The sequence below is a fragment of the Rhinatrema bivittatum genome, chromosome 11 (genome assembly GCF_901001135.1).
Source record: "Rhinatrema bivittatum chromosome 11, aRhiBiv1.1, whole genome shotgun sequence".
NCBI lineage: Eukaryota > Metazoa > Chordata > Amphibia > Gymnophiona > Rhinatrematidae > Rhinatrema > Rhinatrema bivittatum.
In genome coordinates, this window is record NC_042625.1 from 101,130,028 (window position 1) to 101,149,179 (window position 19,152).

A 19,152-nucleotide genomic window follows, 5' to 3' on the forward strand; every position below is an offset into this window, starting at 1 on the left:
GGTGAGGGAAATGAATGACTGCGATGTGTGACCACGCCCCCCCTGACGTCACTGGGAGCCCCGGCGACGGTTGAAGAGCGCCTCACCATCAGGCGCCGGCGAGCGGGGAGGCCACCCTCCATCCTGGGCCCCCGCGAGAACTGAACACCAAACTGAATGGCAGGGGGAAAAAAGATACGGAACCAACAGCAGGAGGTGAGGGAAATGAATGACTGCGATGCGATGTGTGACCACGCCCCCCCCTGACGTCACTGGGAGCCCTGGCGACGGTTGAAGAGCGCCTCACCATCAGGCGCCGCGCAACAAAGGGGCTCTCCCCTTTGTGCACCCCTTCGTGCAACCCTTGTGCTTCTAAAAAAAAAAAAATCTTTTATATTTTTCTGTAATTTAACCTTTATTCCAATTCTTTACCTTTTCTTTTCGCTTGTTAACAGTTTTAATTAGAAATGTTCATTGTATTAGACTATGGAAATGTATTTCCTGCTCTTCTGTTTAATGTAAACCGGTATGATTTCCATCGGATGTAAGAATGTCGGTATATAAAAATAAATAAATGTAGTTAGCGCAGTGAATATTAAGGTAATAAACCTTATTAAGGAATGCAGGATATGTCTGTTCCATTTCTTGTTTTCTGTTGTTTGTTCTCTCTGGGAAGCCCTCTGATATTTGATAGGTTTAGGGGCAGATTTTCAAAGGGGTACGCACGTACCCCCCCCCCCCCCCGAAAACCTGCCCCAAGTTCCCCCTGCGCAAGCCGAGCCCCGGGACGCTCGTAAGTCCCGGGGCTTTCCTGGGTGCGTGTCAGGGGCGTGTCACGGCAGCGCATCATCCAGGGGCGGGGCCATGGGTGTGGTTCCAGCCTGGGGGCATTTTGGGGGCGTGGCCGAGGCCTCCGAAACTGCTCCCGGGTCTGGGAATCGCGCAGCCGGCGCGCGCGAGTTACGCCTGCCTTGGGCAGGCGTAACTTTTCAAACAAAGGTAGGGGGGTTTAGATAGGGCTGGGGGGTAGGTTAGGTAGGGGAAGGGAGGGGAAGGTGCGGGGGGGGGGTGGAGGGAACGGAGGCAGGCTGCGCGGCTCGGTGCGCGCAGACTGCTGGTTTTGCGCAGCCTTGCGCGCGCCAACCCTGGATTTTAAAAGATATGCACGGCTACGCGCGAATCTATTAAAATCCGGTGGACTCTTGTTTGCGTCGGTTGCGCGAACAAAAGTATGTGCGGGTGTACTTTTTTAAAATCTACCCCTTAGTGTATTAAAAATATTTATCTTGGCTTGTTACATAGAATACTGGCAGGTAGGGATGTGCATTCATTTCTTCTGTTTTGACAGATTCACTGACTTTATAGTACCTGCAAAAAAACGGATATTATGCGCATAATTCATTATTGAAAACATGCATAATATCTGGTTTTTCATGTTTACCATAATGTTGGTGAGGTATGTGTGTATCGCTGAAACAGATGAAACAAATGCACATCCCTACGGCAGGCTGAGGAGCCTATATAGAGTGACGTCAGCAAACCTGTTAATCTCTTTCTCCATCTGCTGTTGGGAAGCATAACCCATGTTTCTGGACTGGTTTGGTTTAACTCAAGGGAAGGAAATTATCAGGTAAGAATTAATTTCTCTTTTACCCATAGAAATGGGTTTTTAGGGGATTGCTCTCCCTGAGCATGGTGAACTTATTAACCTAGTACCTCTACAATATAGTTTTATCTGCAGAGAGAAGAGGTGTTCCTGGGAGCTGAATTGGAAACGGGTTTCCAAAATATGCATGTAATTTTTCTTGAAAAAACTATCTGCGCGCATTAGCAGGTGTAAATGTATGTGGGTACTTTTCATGGGAAAGTATATGCCCACTTTCTTTTTAAAAATTGGTGCAAAGTTTGTAGCTAAAAAGTAGCCACAGAGTTTGCACCAATAAGTGGGCAATTTTAAATCATTAAATATCATCTGCCCATTGTCTACGTATTTGGCTAAAGTATCCACTTGTCATTTTTTCAATTACAATGTGGGCTATTAACTGTAACCTTTGTAAGTTTCTGTTAAACCTCGGCTTTCTTAATTTCATTACTTGTCCATATCTCCATAGAATGATCTTCTGGATTTGTCTGCAGCAGATACATTCATTATTCCCTTCTCTGTCAGTCTCCAGAAGAGGACACCATATGCATGGATGTAGTTCTTATCAACCTTCAGATGCGATGCGCATGCTTCATAGTGAGGACTGGTATTTGTCTTAGGCAACTTGTGGGAAGCAGGCTTCTTTTTACTGTATACCTTTTTTTGGAAAACCAGAGCCTGAAGTGTACCCAAAATAGGCCTTGTTAGGGTTGGGGTAGGGGGCAGAGAGTATGTTACAGGAAGGGCTGTACATTCAAGCTGGGGATACAGTTTTGAGGCTTCAATAGCAAAACACAGTAAGGTGATTCCATACTGTCTTTTTAAGCTGTCATCTTTCTCCCATCTTATTCTTTTTAATGTTAGATCTTTAATGAGTTTCCTTTCTTTGCTGGACACTGTGTATGTAATAAGGTATACATCTGCATAATGTTCCAGCAATTTGATGAAAACTGGAAGCTGCTTTGCACTGTGGTGAATAATGAATTGTTTTAAATAAAATAAATGTGTGCTTCATATAGGCCCATCTCAAACGTTTATAGGAAAGGCTAAGATTCTACAGCTGAGAGTAGAGGAAATGATCCCCTGTTAGTACAAGCAGACCAGACAAGATTCATTAGAGAAAGGTGTTCAGTGAACAGTCCAAGGAGATTATTTGATATTTCCATACAAGGGACTGAAGCTTATAGAGTCACATCATTCGCAAATTGACTAAGGCAAGAGCCAATGCTTGTTATTTGATAAAGGTTCACAGCAAGGGTTGGCGTTGAATTGTATATATATTGTGAAGGTTATTTGTCACTCTGTACTTTTGCTTACCATACTTCTGAGCAAGGGAGGGGGTTGGGGGTTATGGGGATATTCAAGAGAATGTGATGCATTTCCTATTGTAGAGCCAGGCGCTTTCAATGTATATAGTTATGAATCCTTAATTGGGGGTACAGGGTTTTTTTTATGTTTGACTGTGATAATCGGTTTGGTTGCTTGATGCCTGGTTCATAGATGTATGCAATAATTGTACCACTCATTCTATGGCAAAGTTGTACTGTTTTACTGCATCACAATAAAAACACTTTAATTAAAAAAAAAAAAAAGATCTCGGAGCAGTTACCTCTATTGATACCTATAAGGTGTTTGATTGGTTCTTCCTCTTAGAGATCCTGAGCAAGTGGGGATTTCCAGATAGCTCTATGTCCTATATTAAAACCTTATACTTTAGACCCATGGATAGGGTATTAACTAATGGGGTGGTATCTGTGCCATTTCTAGTCCTCAAGGCACAAGACAAGATTCCCTCTCTCCCCTCCTAGTCAGTTTGGCAGTTGAGCCTCATGCCCAAATTATAAGACAATCTCCCTGAATCAAAGGATTTGAGGATTTTGGCTCTTCTTTGCGTCACTGATCTGAGGAAGTTTGTCCCGGCCTTGCTGGAGGTTGTGGAAATCTTGAGATGACAGATTACTGATATTAAATCAGAGATTATGTATCCCAGCCTGAGAACACTGCCTCCTTTATGACCTGGTAGATTCAAAGTACTTTCTGATGGCTTCAAATATTTGGGTCTCCACTGACTTGTTTTTGCTGTATGATAAAATTGTATCTTAATCTTACAAAATGGGCAATACTTCCCTTGTCATGGGTGGGCAGGATAAATCTTATAAAAATGGTTATTTTACCCTGCCTCCTACATGTTTGGGTTTTTTTTTTGGCATTTGCCATGCAGTGTACTGATGGCTGCATTCTCTTCTTTAAGGAGTAATATATCAGGTTGCTTGTGGCAACATAGGATTCCAAGAACCAAGTACTCCCAACTACTTTAAGCCTAGAGAAAGTAGAGGGATAGATCTACCAGACCTCGGCTAGGTTGGCCTGTCTGCAATCATTGTTAGGTGTGGTAAGGGAGTGTGACCTGGCAGCATTATTACAAACGTCTCAGAACCCTAGGTTTTAAGGAGTGTGTGTAGAGAACATCCTTTCTTGGCATGTACCCTAAGGATATGGAATACACTCTGTGGAAGGTTGGGTGGACGATCAAGCAAGTCAGCTTGCATAGCCCCAATATACAAAAGTCCACAGCTGTTCCCAGTGCTTTTCTCACCAGATGCTCAAGTTAGGATTGACATTTCTATATGAGGGAAGGGGCACCTCTTTAAAATCTTTCAAGACTTGTGAGTTGAGTTTGTGATCCCAAGGCTGTTTATATCTACAGCTGAGAAGGACATTATCAAAAGGTGGACATTGGGGTTAAGCTAGAGAATGTGAGGGCACTGAAGAAATGCGTAGTTCTGGGGAAGGAAAATGCTTTGAATCTCCTTTAAATACTTGTCTGTGAGATGACCTGGGTGAGTAGAATACATCTCCGGTCCTTATATGGAGGTGGAACATGGATCTGCAAGATAACCTTGGTAACAGTGAATGGACACAGATCTGACATAGTTTCTTGGCTATTATTTTATTTTATTTATTTGTTTTTTGTATACCGACATTCGATCGAGATATCACATCGGTTCACATGTAACTGAACAGTAAATAAAGCATGGGCTGCTTAGTTTTACAGTGTAACTTACAGAATAACTTAGAACGGTTAACATTTTAAAATATGATTTGGAACATTTAACTATTTACAGTGTCAATTGGAACGTCTAGAACAGTTGTCAAGGAAATAAATATTACAGGTGTGCCAAGGAAAATGGGTGGCTTGCATGTTGGAACAGTATGACTTAGAACGGTACGCATTTTACAATATGGTTTGGAAAATTTAACTATTGTCAGTGTAATTTAGGGCATATAGAACAGATAACAGGGAACTAACTGTTACACTTGTGCCAAGGATAATTCAACTATTTACAGTCAGGCCGATTCAGTAAAGTCCGCAGGAGAGCGCCTCCTTTTTGACAGGAGCGGCGGCTGTCAGCGGGTTTGACAGCCGACACTCAATTTTGCCGGCTTCGGTTCTCGAGCCCACTGACAGTCACGGGCTCGGAAACTGGACGCCGGCAAAATTGAGCATCCGGTTTTCGACCTGACAGCCGCTGGCTGACTTCAATTTTTTTTTAACTTTTTCTTACTCTTCGGGACTTCCGACTTAATATCGCCATAATATTAAGTTGGAGGGTGCACAGAAAAGCAGTTTTTACTGCTTTTCTGTGCACTTTCCCGGTGCCAGAAGAAATTAGCGCCTACCTTTGGGTAGGCGCTAATTTCTTAAAGTAAAATGTGCGGCTTGGCTGCACATTTTACTTTCTGAATCGCGTGGGAATAACTAATAGGGCCATCAACATGCATTTGCATGTTGAGGGCGCTATTAGGTGCCGCGGGTTGGATGCGTGTTTTCCGCCCCTTACTGAATAAGGGATAAGAAGAGACTTAAGACTTTGTTATTCGAACAAGCCTTCCCATAACTACTCACTTCAGCCTTGGTTCTTATCCGCATCATGAGTACACTATCCAACTTGAGGCCTTCATAGTCCTCCCCTATTTAATTTCCCTGCTTTTCGCCCAAGTTATACAGACCCAATTCTCTATACTTGCTTCACCCATTTTATGTTTATCCAGGTTATTTCTACCCTGTTCATTGTTTTAATCCAGGTTACTTCTACCCTGTTCATTGTAAAACAAGACTTTGTCTCTGTTATTTTTTGCAGGTTGTAATGTAAACTGAAGTGATAATTAATCTTGTTAATTGAACCTCGGTATACAAAAAGTTATAAATAAATAAATAAATAAGGGAAAACGCGCGTCCAATGACAGTTTAACAGTGCGCTCCGTACTGTATCAGCCTGAGTGTGATTTAGAGCATATAGAACGGTTAACAGGGAACTAATTGTTACACTTGTGCCAAGGAGAATGGGTGGCTTGCATGTCGTAAACAAGGCTTAGATGGGAGATACATTCCTCGGAGATACAATCATGGAGGAATAGATATTTTTTGGTGCTATCGTACTCGTTTACATTTTGCTAAATTTAGTAATACCGGTACTTCATGTTGGAAAGGATGCAGATATAGTGGGATACAGGTTTGTCTAATATTTCTGGCTCCAGGTGGCTCACATTATCTCTAAGATATATAATTGTAATTTCATTATATGCCCAACAGTATGCCCTTTGGGATTGTGGAATGATAGTAATTGCCAGATTAAAGTGTGTAGACTACTGGATCAGCTTCTATATGCAGCCTGGCTAACAGTAGTGCGGATGTGGAAGAAACACCCTGCATGGTCTTGAGGAGAAGCAACACTGCGGAGACTGAAGTCTTAGATCAACTACCATATTCACTTAAAGATCAGTCAAACACTTATCACAACATTTAAGCACCGTATTGGTCTTGGCAGAGAGAGAACTCTCGGAAGTGTAGTTTTAGAGGGAAGGAACAGAAGTTAGCATGGGGCACATTTAAAACTAATCTGAGAAAGTTCTTTTTTACTCAACGCACAATTAAACTCTGGAATTTGTTGCCAGAGGATGTGGTTAGTGCAGTTAGTATAGCTGGGTTTAAAAAAGGATTGGATAAGTTCTTGGAGGAGAAGTCCATTACCTGCTATTAAGTTCACTTAGAGAATAGCCACTGCCATTAGCAATGGTAACATGGAATAGACTTAGTTTTTGGGTACTTGCCAGGTTCTTATGGCCTGGATTGGCCACTGTTGGAAACAGGATGCTGGGCTTGATGGACCCTTGGTCTGACCCAGTATGGCATGTTCTTATGTTCTTAATGATCCCAGGACTTACCAAAGCTCAGGTACTGCCTGCATGTACGGGAATAGCTATCTTACTTTCATATTGCCCTGTGTTGTTCCTTGTTACATGAAAAGTTATAAAAAATGTGTATGCCCTAGCTTTGTGATTTTGATGATTGTGTGATTCTTTGTTGGTACAATTCACACTCAGTTCTGATCAGAAGAGGACATCAGCTCTATTCTCACAGGACAAGCAGGATGGTTGTCCTCACAAATGGGTGACATCGAGGATGGAGCCCAACCACGGAAAACTTCTGTCAAAGTTTCAGGAACTTTGACTGGCCCCTACTGGGCATGCCCAGCATGGCACTAACCCTGCAGCCAGCAGGGGTCTCCCTTCAGACTTCTTTTTTCCATGTAGCAGTTGCCACGCGGTTAAGGAGCTCTTACCACATTCCTGACAGGAATCTCTTCAACTACTTTCTTGAAGAAAAAATTGCCCCTCAGGGGTCTCCCTTCTTCAATTTTTTCCTCCGCGGTACTTCGGTAAGTTTTTGCCGTTGTTTTTGTCGACTACCGTCGAGTTTGACCCTCGAGGCCTGTTGGCAGTCGACCATCCCGCGGCTAAATTTTTGGCCCATGGCCATGGCGACGGGGTTCCTTCGGTGCCCGGACTGTACGCGTACTATGTCCATCACAGACCCACATAGAGTCTGTGTTTTGTGTTTAGGGAGTGAGCATGATGTCTTAACTTGCACCAAATGTGCCCTAATGACACCAAAAGGTCGCAAGGCCAGAATGGAGAAGATGGGACTCCTTTTCCATGCTCACACTCCGACACCATCGATTGCATCGATGTCATCGGAACCGGCACCGTCGAAGTCTCATCGTCATCGACAGCCTCCCGGTGAACGTCCGCCATCGACGTCTTCACGGCCATCGACTCCTGTCCCTTCCCCCGAAGATCGAGGGGATCGGAAAGAGAAACATCGCCATCGACGTCATAAGTCTCGGACCGTCGAGGAATCGAAGTCATCGACCTCGGTACTGTCCGAGCCGCCTTCGAAGAAGTCTCGACCAGAAGTGGCACCGTCCACTCCTGTCTCGCAGACACCGAGGCAACCCTCACCCCTCTGGGGTTTGGGAGCCGCGATTCCACCGGTGACGGTGGTCCCTCTGGCTCAGCCTCCGCCTCCTTCTCCCGTAGAGCCGGGTCTTGCTACCCCAGGTCTCCGGGCAGAACTGGACCGGCTGGTCCAGGAGGCTATCGACAAGGCGATGCTCCGGTTCCAGACTCCTCCGGCACCGACCCCGGCACCGAGAGTGGAACCGGCCACCGACCCGATTCCAGCAGCATTGGCACCGCTGCTTGCTCGGATGGAAGCACTTACAAGGGCCCTTCCACCGATAATGCCAGGGTCACCGATCTCATCAGGTGGAGAAACACCGTTCCGGATTCCCCCTTCGGGGGTAGTTCCATCGGTGCCTTGTCGTCCCTCGCCACCGATACTCTCCTCGGGGGCAATATGCACATCAGCTCCACCGAAAATTTCGATGTCGGTGCCGAATCCTTCGATGCCGACACTGATTCCTTCGGTGCCGACACCGGTACCGATGCCGGCACCGATTCCATTGAGAACATTCTCGATGCCCCCGGTAATTCCTTCGAATTTCTCGGAGCCTCAACTGGGGCCTTCAGGTACACAGCCACCTCATGGTCCTATAGGTCAGCATCCTGATCCTTATGACACCTGGGGTGATGATACCTCTACTGACACCGATGATTTGCCTTCACCACCCTCTCCTGTGGAGAGTAGAAAGCGTTCCCCTCCTGAGGACCTCTCTTTCATAAATTTTGTGAAGGAAATGTCGGAGTTGGTCCCTTTTCAACTTCAATCTGAACAAGATGACAGGCACCAGATGATGGAGTTGCTCCAATTCTTGGATGCCCCCAAAGTCATCACCTCTATTCCAATTCATCAGGTTTTTCTGGACCTTCTAAAAAAGAATTGGGAATCCCCTGGATCTGTTGCTCCATAAATAAAAAAGCTGACTCTACCTATCTCGTACAGTCAGCACCTGGCTTTCAGAAACCACAATTAGACCATCACTCTGTTGTGGTAGAATCAGCTCAAAAGAAAGCTAAACGAATAAAGCCACATTCTTCCATACCTCCTACTAAGGAAAATAAATTCCTAGATAGTATAGGTAGGAAAGTATACCAAGGAGCTATGCTGATTTCCAGAATAGCTTCTTATCAATTATATATGACCCAATACAATAGGGTCATCTTGAAACAAATGCAGGAGTACTCAGATGCCTTGCCAGAGCAGTTCCAGCCTCAGCTTCAATCCCTACTAAATAAAGGGTTTGAAGCTGGGAAGCATGAAATAAGAACTGCTTATGACATCTTTGATACTTCCACTAGACTTTCTGCTACTGCCATCTCTGCCAGACGCTGGGCTTGGCTTAAGTCTTCTGACCTTCGCCCGGAAGTTCAGGACAGGCTCTCTGATTTGCCCTGTCTAGGGGATAATTTATTTGGTGAGCAAATTCAGCAAATAGTTGCTGAACTAAAAGATCATCATGAGACACTTAAACAGCTCTCATCTATTCCTTCTGACTTGCCTTCTAAACAACCATTTAAGAAGGACTCCAAAAAGTCATTCTTCCGTCCACGGAAGTATTATCCCCCACTAGCCAAGTCTAAGCCTGCGAGGCCTTACCATAGAGCTCAGCCTCGCCAGTCTCGAAAACAAAAGCCCGCAGCAGCTCCACAACCTGGCCCTGCATCGGGTTTTTGACTTTCAATTAGAGAGCAGATGCCACATCCCTCTTCCAACCATACCAGTAGGAGGTCGGTTAGGTCATTTTCTACAAAAATGGCACCATATCACCACAGATCAATGGGTGATAGCGATAATTGCACAGGGTTACCACCTCAACTTCCTGTCTCTCCCTTCGGACTCCCCACCCCGGCAGGCGTGGAGACTCACCGATCACTCTGTTCTTCTAGAGCAGGAAGTATCCCTTCTCCTCCAGTCAAATGCTATAGAACCCGTTCCTCTCTCACAACAAGGACTAGGGTTCTACTCCAGGTACTTTCTGATCCCAAAAATGTCAGGAGGACTTCGGCCAATCCTGGACCTACGGGCCCTCAACAAGTACCTTTACAGAGAGAAGTTCAAGATGGTAACCTTGGGCTCGCTTCTCCCTCTGCTGCAAAGAGGGGACTGGCTCTGCTCTCTAGACCTAAAAGACGCCTACACTCACATTGCGATAACTCAATCTCATCGCAAATACCTCCGTTTTTTAGTAGGCCAAAATCACTACCAATACCGAGTGCTACCTTTCGGCCTGGCATCCGCACCACGGGTCTTCACCAAATGCCTCGTGGTGGTTGCAGCGTTCCTCAGGAAGGAAGGTGTCCACGTCTACCCCTACCTGGACGATTGGCTAATCAGGGCCCCAACCCAGCAAACCGCTCGGTCCTCCCTGACCCTGACAATTCAAACTCTACTTTCTCTAGGGTTTCTTGTCAATTACGAGAAATCCTATTTAGTCCCATCTCAAACCTTATCCTTCATTGGGGCAGACTTGGACACCTTACAGGCCAAAGCCTTCCTTCCTCATCAACGAGTTCAAATCCTTGTGTCCCTAGCTTGCCAGTTGCAGTCTCAACGCACAGCAACAGCTCGCCAATTCCTCATTCTGCTGGGACACATGGCCTCCTCAGTTTATGTAACTCCCATGGCCCGCCTGGCCATGAGAGTCATGCAATGGACTCTGAGATTGCAATGGGCCCAAGCTGTTCAGCCTCTGTCCTCCATTGTTCGCATCACCAATGCACTCCGTCTGTCTCTTGCCTGGTGGACAAATCAATCCAACCTCCTACAGGGCTTGCCTTTTCTTCCACCAGACCCTCAGATAATCCTCACCACCGACACTTCCAACATTGGTTGGGGAGCCCATGTAAACAATTTACAAACTCAAGGGTTCTGGTCACCAGAGGAAGCCAAACACCAGATAAATTTCCTGGAACTGAGAGCAATCCGATATGCTCTCAGGACCTTTCAAGATTGCCTATCGAACCACACAATCTTAATTCAGACGTACAACCAGGTGGCCATTTGGTACATAAACAAGCAGGGAGGCACAGGCTCCTTCCTTCTGTGTCAGGAAGCTGCGCAGATTTGGGCAGAAGCCCTCTCCCACTCCATGTACCTCAGGGCCACCTACTTACCGGGAGCAGACAATGTATTGGCAGACCAGCTGAGCCGCGTCTTCCAACCACACGAGTGGTCACTCGACCCCTTGGTAGCGACCTCTCTGTTTCACAAATGGGGTTATCCCCATATAGACCTCTTTGCGTCCCCTCAGAACCACAAAGTGGACAATTATTGCTCTCTCATTCGGAACCAGCACTCTCGGCCAAGGGATGCATTCTCCCTCACGTGGACAACCGGTCTGCTTTATGCATTCCCTCCACTTCCTCTTCTGTCGAAGACTCTCGTGAAGCTACGTCAGGACAGGGGAACTATGATCCTGATAGCACCGCACTGGCCACGCCAAGTGTGGTTTCCCATACTTCAGGATCTCTCCATCCGCAGGCACATTCCTCTGGGAAAGGACCCGCATCTGATCACTCAAAACGATGGATGCCTCCTCCATCCCATCCTCCAAGCCTTGTCCCTGACGGCATGGATGTTGAAAGGTTAGTCCTTCAGCCATTTAACCTTTCGGATTCAGTTTCTCGTGTCCTGATCGCTTCACGAAAGCCTTCCACAATAAAATCTTATTCTTACAAATGGAAAAGGTATACATCATGGTGCACTTCTCAGTCCCTTGATCCCCTTTCCTGTCCAATTTCTAAATTCTTGGACTATCTCTGGCATCTATCAGAATCAGGTCTAAAGACCTCTTCCATTAGAATGCATGTCAGTGCGGTAGCCGCCTTCCATAAAGGTATCGGGGGTGTCCCTATTTCAGTGCAACCCCTTGTAACACGCTTTCTTAAAGGCTTGCTCCATTTGAAGCCACCTTTACGCCCTCCGGCCCCTTCTTGGGACCTTAATCTGGTTCTTGGTCGCCTTATGAAACCTCCTTTCGAACCTCTTCACTCCTGTGACCTAAAATATCTCACAAAGTGTTATTCCTTTTGGCTATCACTTCAGCTCGCAGGGTTAGTGAATTAAGTTAAATTAAGTTTAAGTTTTGTTTTTTTTAATTTGTTCATTCTATGGTAACAACACTTTACCGGCCTTTCTTCTTTTCCAGCTTGTTGTAAGCTTCCAAGTTCTCTCCCCCTGTTGATTGTAACTTTGACTTATTCCTACCTATTGTTATCTTTCGTTTACTTGAATTATTACTCTAGTTTTCCCTTTGTTAAACTGTAAACCGATCCGATATGGTTATTTACTATGAAGGTCGGTATAAAAAACTGTTAAATAAATAATAAATAAATAATTACAGGCCCTAGTTACCTATCCGCCTTACACTAAACTCCTGCAGGACCGGGCGGTACTCCGCACTCACCCTAAATTCTTACCTAAGGTAGTTTCGGAGTTTCATATCAATCAATCCATCATACTACCTATCTTCTTTCCCAGGCCCCACTCTAACTCCGGGGAACAGACTCTGCATACCCTTGACTGTAAATGGGCTCTAGCTTTCTATCTAGACCGTACAGTTGCCCACAGGAAGAGCACTCAATTATTCGTCTCTTTCCATCCTAATAAGTTGGGACAACCTGTGGGTAAGCAGGCTCTTTCCTCCTGGTTGGCGGACTGCATCTCCTTCTGCTATCAGCAAGCTGGCATTCCTTTCCAAGACCGTGTCAAAGCACACTCTGTGAGGGCCATGGCGACTTCAGTAGCACACCTTCGATCGGTGCCGCTTCCTGACATCTGCAAGGCTGCAACCTGGAGTTCTCTCCATACATTTGCAGCCCATTATTGCTTGGACAGAGCTGGAAGACAGGATTCCATCTTCGGCCAGTCTGTCTTGCGTAACCTTTTTCCAGCATGATGTACCAACACCCTTCCACCTCCCGGTAGGGTGCGGATGCCCTCTACCAAATTTCACCCCAGTTGTTGTGCCTGTTGCACGCCGTTGGGTACATTTGGTGCAGGTTCGGACATCCTCAGCTCGGTACTCACCCATTTGTGAGGACAACCATCCTGCTTGTCCTGTGAGAAAGCAAATGTTGCTTACCTGATGTAACAGGTGTTCTCACAGGACAGCAGGATGTTAGTCCTCACGAAACCCGCCCGCCACCCCGCGGTGTTGGGTTAGTTTTTATTTTATTTTCGGCACTGCCTGTAGCTTTGAAACAAGACTGAAGGGAGACCCCTGCTGGCTGCAGGGTTAGTGCCGTGCTGGGCATGCCCAGTAGGGGCCAGTCAAAGTTCCTGAAACTTTGACAGAAGTTTTCCGTGGTTGGGCTCCATCCTCGATGTCACCCATTTGTGAGGACTAACATCCTGCTGTCCTGTGAGAACACCTGTTACATCAGGTAAGCAACATTTGCTTTACTGATTCTCTGACTCACCCAACAGGTTCTACTGTTTTGTCTTGTTTGCTGTGATGAGATGATCTAGTATGGATTAGAAAAGCAGAAACACTGGCCTGGTGTAAAAACAAACACAGATATATAGTAAGCCAAAGCCATTCGCTACTTGATATTAACGCATTCAAATTATTTTAGGCAAAACACTTACTTGCAGAGCTCTGCAAGTAACAAAAAAAAGTAAAGAAAAACTGAAAGCAATTGATTTGCAAGTTGCCAATGTCCATTAGGAGTCACCATGCTACTTACATTCTTTTATCACCTCACTGTCAACTCCTTTGTATCTGTTCTCTGCTACTCAATCTCCTTCCTCCTCACCCCTCTCGCTCTCACTTTCTTGTTGGCAGCATCAATGAGTTTAATCAGGTTAATCTTCCAAAGATGCAAGTTCAAAGTGCATATTTATTTCTAGAAAACCTGCTGTAGGAGGTCACACATATCACACGCAGCAGGAGGAGGTGCTGCAGAGAATACTATATTTATGCACTGATTTTCAGAATGAGAATGGGATTTCTCTAACAGAACTTTGGAAAAAATTGCATCATCAGAAATACTTATTTCAAGATTTTTAAGGTTTGGTGAGATTGAGATTGATTCTATCTTGCGTTCTGTTCAGCAAATAAGAACATAAGTTGCCATACTGGGTCAACCAAGGGTCCATCAAGCCCAGTATCCTGTTTCCAACAGTGGCCAATGCAGGCTACAAGTACCTGGCAAGTATCCAAACATTAAGTGGATCCCATGTTACTAATGCCAGTAATAGCAGGGGATATTCCCCAAGTCAACTTGAGTAATAGTAGTTAATGGATTTCTCCTCCAAGAACTTATCCAAAACCTTTTTAAACCCAGCTACACTAAATGCCCTAACCACATCCTCTGGCAAAAAATTCCAGAGCTTAATTGTGTATTGAGTGAAAGAATTCTCTCTCATTTGTTTTAAATGTGCCACTTGCTAACTTCATGGAGTGCCCCCTAATCCTTTTTTATCTGAAAAAGTAAACCTATTCACTTTTACCCGTTCAAGACCTTTCATGATGTTATAGACCTCTATCATATCCCCCCTCAGCCACTATTTGTTTTTACCCATGTACTATAAAGTCTGCGAGGTAATCAAGTACTACCAAAAGAGAGATAACATCCCTGTTGCTCCCTCTGACAGAGTCCTGCAATAAAACAGTTCCCACTGCTGACGCTGAGAGGGACTGCTGTAACACACTTCCCACTGCTGAAGCTGACAGGGCCCTGCTGTAACACAGTTCCCACTGCTGAAGCTGACAGGGCCCTGCTGTAACACAGTTCCCACTGCTGACGCTGACAGGGTCCTGCTATAACACAGTTCCCACTGCTGTCGCTGACAGGGCCCTGCTGTAACACAGTTCCCACTGCTGTTGCTGACATGGCCTGCTGTAACACAGTTCCCACTGCTGTCGCTGACAGGGCCTGCTGTAACACAGTTCCCACTGCTGTCGCTGACAGGGCCCTGCTGTAACACAGTTCCCACTGCTGACGCTGACAGGGTCCTGCTGTAACACAGTTCCCACTGCTGACGCTGACAGGGTCCTGCTGTAACACAGTTCCCACTGCTGTCGCTGACAGGGCCTGCAATAACACAGTTCCCACTGCTGTCACTGACAGGGCCTGCAATAACACAGTTCCCACTGCTGACGCTGACAGGGCCCTGCTGTAACACAGTTCCCACTGCTGTCGCTGACAGGGTCCTGCTGTAACACAGTTCCCACTGCTGTCGCTGACAGGGCCTGCAATAACACAGTTCCCACTGCTGACGCTGACAGGGCCCTGCTGTAACACAGTTCCCACTGCTGACGCTGACAGGGCCCTGCTGTAACACAGTTCCCACTGCTGACGCTGACAGGGTCCTGCAATAACACAGTTCCCACTGCTGACGCTGACAGGGCCCTGCTGTAACACAGTTCCCACTGCTGTCGCTGACAGGGTCCTGCAATAACACAGTTCCCACTGCTGACGCTGACAGGGCCCTGCTGTAACACAGTTCCCACTGCTGACGCTGACAGGGCCTGCAGTAACACAGTTCCCACTGCTGACGCTGACAGGGTCCTGCTATAACACAGTTCCCACTGCTGATGCTGACAGGGCCCTGCTGTAACACAGTTCCCACTGCTGTTCGCTGACAGGGCCCTGCTGTAACACAGTTCCCACTGCTGATGCTGACAGGGCCCTGCTGTAACACAGTTCCCACTGCTGATGCTGACAGGGTCCTGCTGTAACACAGTTCCCACTGCTGACGCTGACAGGGTCCTGCTGTAACACAGTTCCCACTGCTGACGCTGACAGGGCCCTGCTGTAACACAGTTCCCACTGCTGTCGCTGACAGGGCCTGCACTAGCACAGTTCCCACTGCTGACGCTGACAGGGCCCTGCTGTAACACAGTTCCCACTGCTGACGCTGACGGGGCCATACTGTAACACAGTTCCCACTGCTGACGCTGACGGGACCTGCTGTAACACAGTTCTCACTGCTGACGCTGACAGGGCCCTGTTGTAACACAGTTCCCACTGCTGACGCTGACAGGGCCTGCACTAACACAGTTCCCACTGCCGACGCTGACAGGGCCCTGCTGTAACACAGTTCCCACTGCTGACGCTGACAGGGCCTGCACTAACACAGTTCCCACTGCTGACGCTGACAGGGCCCTGCTGTAACACAGTTCCCACTGCTGACGCTGACAGGGTCCTGCTGTAACACAGTTCCCACTGCTGACACTGACAGGGCCCTGCTGTAACACAGATCCCACTGCTGACGCTGACAGGGCCTGCAATAACACAGTTCCCACTGCTGACGCTGACAGGGCCCTGCTGTAACACAGTTCCCACTGCTGACGCTGACAGGGCCTGCACTAACACAGTTCCCACTGCTGACGCTGACAGGGCCCTGCTGTAACACAGTTCCCCCTGCTGACGCTGACAAGTTCCTTCTGTAACACAACTCATATAGACAGAGCTCTGCTGTGAGGAAGCTCATACTGCTGTATAACGGTAGAAGTATTCTTGTGTTAGATTTTAATTATTTTTCTGTGAGTTAACCAGTATTTGATTTGAAAATACTACTGCAATTATTTTTATCTATTTTAGCAGAAGGCGGTGAAAGAGAGGAGTAAGGATAGCCTGGAGGGAGAATTAGTGCAGGCAGTCTTCCACAGGATGGATGGAAGGCTTCTGCATCTGAAATTGGTCAGAATTGCTGTTATGTTTTTCTCTTGAAAGATCTGGGTGTGTCAGGAATGTTTCAGGTAAAAAAAAAAAAAAAAGTATTCAGAAGAACAAGGTCAGCAACTTTCCGGGTGCTTCTCAGGCTGGGTGAGTCTGACTGCCGTTGCCACTGCTGTGAGCTTCCTCCCTTCCTTTGCTTTGACTTGTCAGGAAATGCTGGGATCACAGCATGCAGGAGAGTGAGCTCATGAAGCAGCGCTTTTTTCTCTTTGTTCAGACTAAAAATGTAAACCAAACACAAGAATATTTCTGCTGTTATATAGTAATGCAGGCTTGCTCACAGTATGTGAACAATGTGAGGGTTCTATAGTTTTTTGGCTTGTTTGTTGTCATTGTTTATTTGTTTATGATTTGTTTATTTCATACAACTCTTATGTATTTCTGCAATATATTTTCACTGCAGCAGGAATAGGTTATAGGTGCATTGATATTTTGCCTTCCCTTTGATGACCGTATGGAGATAGCTCTTTGAAAGAAGATTCTTGAAACTATCCTTGTGTATCTAATCCACTGTGTAACTCTTTGCACCTACAGTACTGGACTCATTAATGAATAGTAATTGGCAAAAACAAATACCAGTATGGAAGGGGTGAAAGCTGGAAAGGCAATGATCGTAGGACAAGATGGATCCATTTGCTATAGGACATGAAGGGACACTGCTGTCATATGGAAATTTCCCAGCCTTCCCGTCCTTGCATTTCCCAGCATGAGTTGCTGTAGAGAATGGTGTTAAAGTGAAGGTTTTGTGCTGGCTCACAGCTACTGCAGACCCAGCTTCCTCCAGCAGGAGGCGCTACAGGAAGTGGTGCAAGAAAGCTGAATGTGGAAGGAGTTCAAACAAGTGGTGGTGTAGGGATTAAATGCGAGGGGAACGCAGTCTCTCGCAGTCCCTTCATTTCTCAGCAGATGATTTGGGGGAAAACACTCATGTTCATGATTTTGTGTCTATCATACCATCTTAGATCATTGATGATAATTTGTGCACACTGGTCCTCATCAACTGACAAATAACAGTGCAACAAGCATTATCTGCTCTTCGCCACAAATGCAGTTTATGTTTTTGTCCTGATGAAGAGATGGTCACGTCTGGCGGTTTGCTCTGCAATGTTTGGCATTATCCATGGGTTTGACCTTAACTGGAAGCGCCTCCTCAGCTGCTGTCATTGCTTTTCAGTTCTACCTTCCATGGTCAGAGCTGTGTTCTCTGCAGAGATGAGCTGAGAGGTTCTGTGGTGCTAATAAAACTCTTATGTTGTTTCTGCTGGCTGCTAATAATATATGCTGGTAAAGCAGATGCCTTGAGTCTGTGGACTGCGCAAATATTTTGCATGGCTAGCCACTATTCTTCTGATGTACATATGTGCAATTCTGCTGAAAATGTAGAGGATTTCTGTATTAGTAGATCTAAAATAACATATATTGCTTTTATAGCATTTGTTCAGTGCTGGGTCAATCTTTTTTTTATGTCTGATCCCATTCCATCAGCACATAGTAGTGAGTAACAGAGAGCTGACAAGTTTGTTTTAAGTAATGATTTTATGAACGCTCTGGTTGTTCCCAGCCTAGAATGTTAGTTGCAGATGATAATTTTTTTAAATAAATAAAAAAGTATGGCTGCATTTGCTCCCCATTTAGTACTGACCAGTTTCCAAATTATATCGTGAGCTCACCTTTGCCCTGATTTTCTCAGTGCGTGCCTTGGTTTAGTGTTATGTTACGTGGACAGGATTCAAAAGCCATTCTGTGTGTCATGGAGTTCCTTTGTTTTACCTCTATTCCTTATATAGAAATCAAGCACTTGAGTCTTACTTGGGTTGAATCATAGTTGATTTTCTTTATAGTAAGTAGATAGGTTTGATAAGGTCACTGTGGGGGTCATTGTGACACAATACAAATCCATGCCCTCAGCTGTCATACAAAGTTCATCCATGTAAATGAAACTTTGGGCACTCGGTTGGATTGCTGATCACTGTTGTATGTTACGGATGTGCATTCATTACATCCATTTTAGTGGAACCCATGTACCTTGCGGACTTTATTGTACACAGCTAAAAATGGATAGTATGTGCATAACTTGTTGTTAAAAATATACAGTTACTAACCATTTTTACCCATGTACTAGAAAGTCTGTGAGGTATGCGGGTACTGCCGAAAAGGATGTAACGAATATACATCCCTGTTGTACATATTTAAACAGTATTGATGCCTTGTGGAAAGTCATTTCTCATGGTGCCATTGACTTTGCTTTCTGCTTATTTGTACAACGAATCATTGGTTATCTAGTAGAGTCTGAATGAGTTTGGTTAGATCTTTAGCCGTCTCTAAGAAATTGACAAAAAACTGGAGATGACTGACAGTATTGTAGGCTCCTAAGAGCATAATGTAAGAACATAAGCTTTGCCATACTGGGTCAGACCAAGGGTCCATCAAGCCCAGCATCCTGCTTCCAAGTCACAAGTACCTAGCAAGTATCCAAACATTAAATAAATCCCATACATCCTTTTATCAAATCTTTTTGGAAACGATAGTTGATGTATTGT

At 45.6% G+C, this 19,152-nt stretch overlaps 1 protein-coding gene across 1 annotated transcript in view; it reads left to right on the forward strand.

The window, feature by feature from the left end:
- Window positions 1-3,190, forward strand: part of RBBP4 (RB binding protein 4, chromatin remodeling factor) — a 152,179-nt gene extending 148,989 nt beyond the window's left edge. The window contains exon 12 of the mRNA XM_029571472.1: window positions 2,091-3,190. Within this exon, the coding sequence (XP_029427332.1) occupies window positions 2,091-2,180 (90 nt within the window). The 3' untranslated portion in view covers window positions 2,181-3,190. The remainder of the gene's footprint in view (window positions 1-2,090) is intronic.
- Window positions 3,191-19,152: the final 15,962 nt, after the last annotated feature.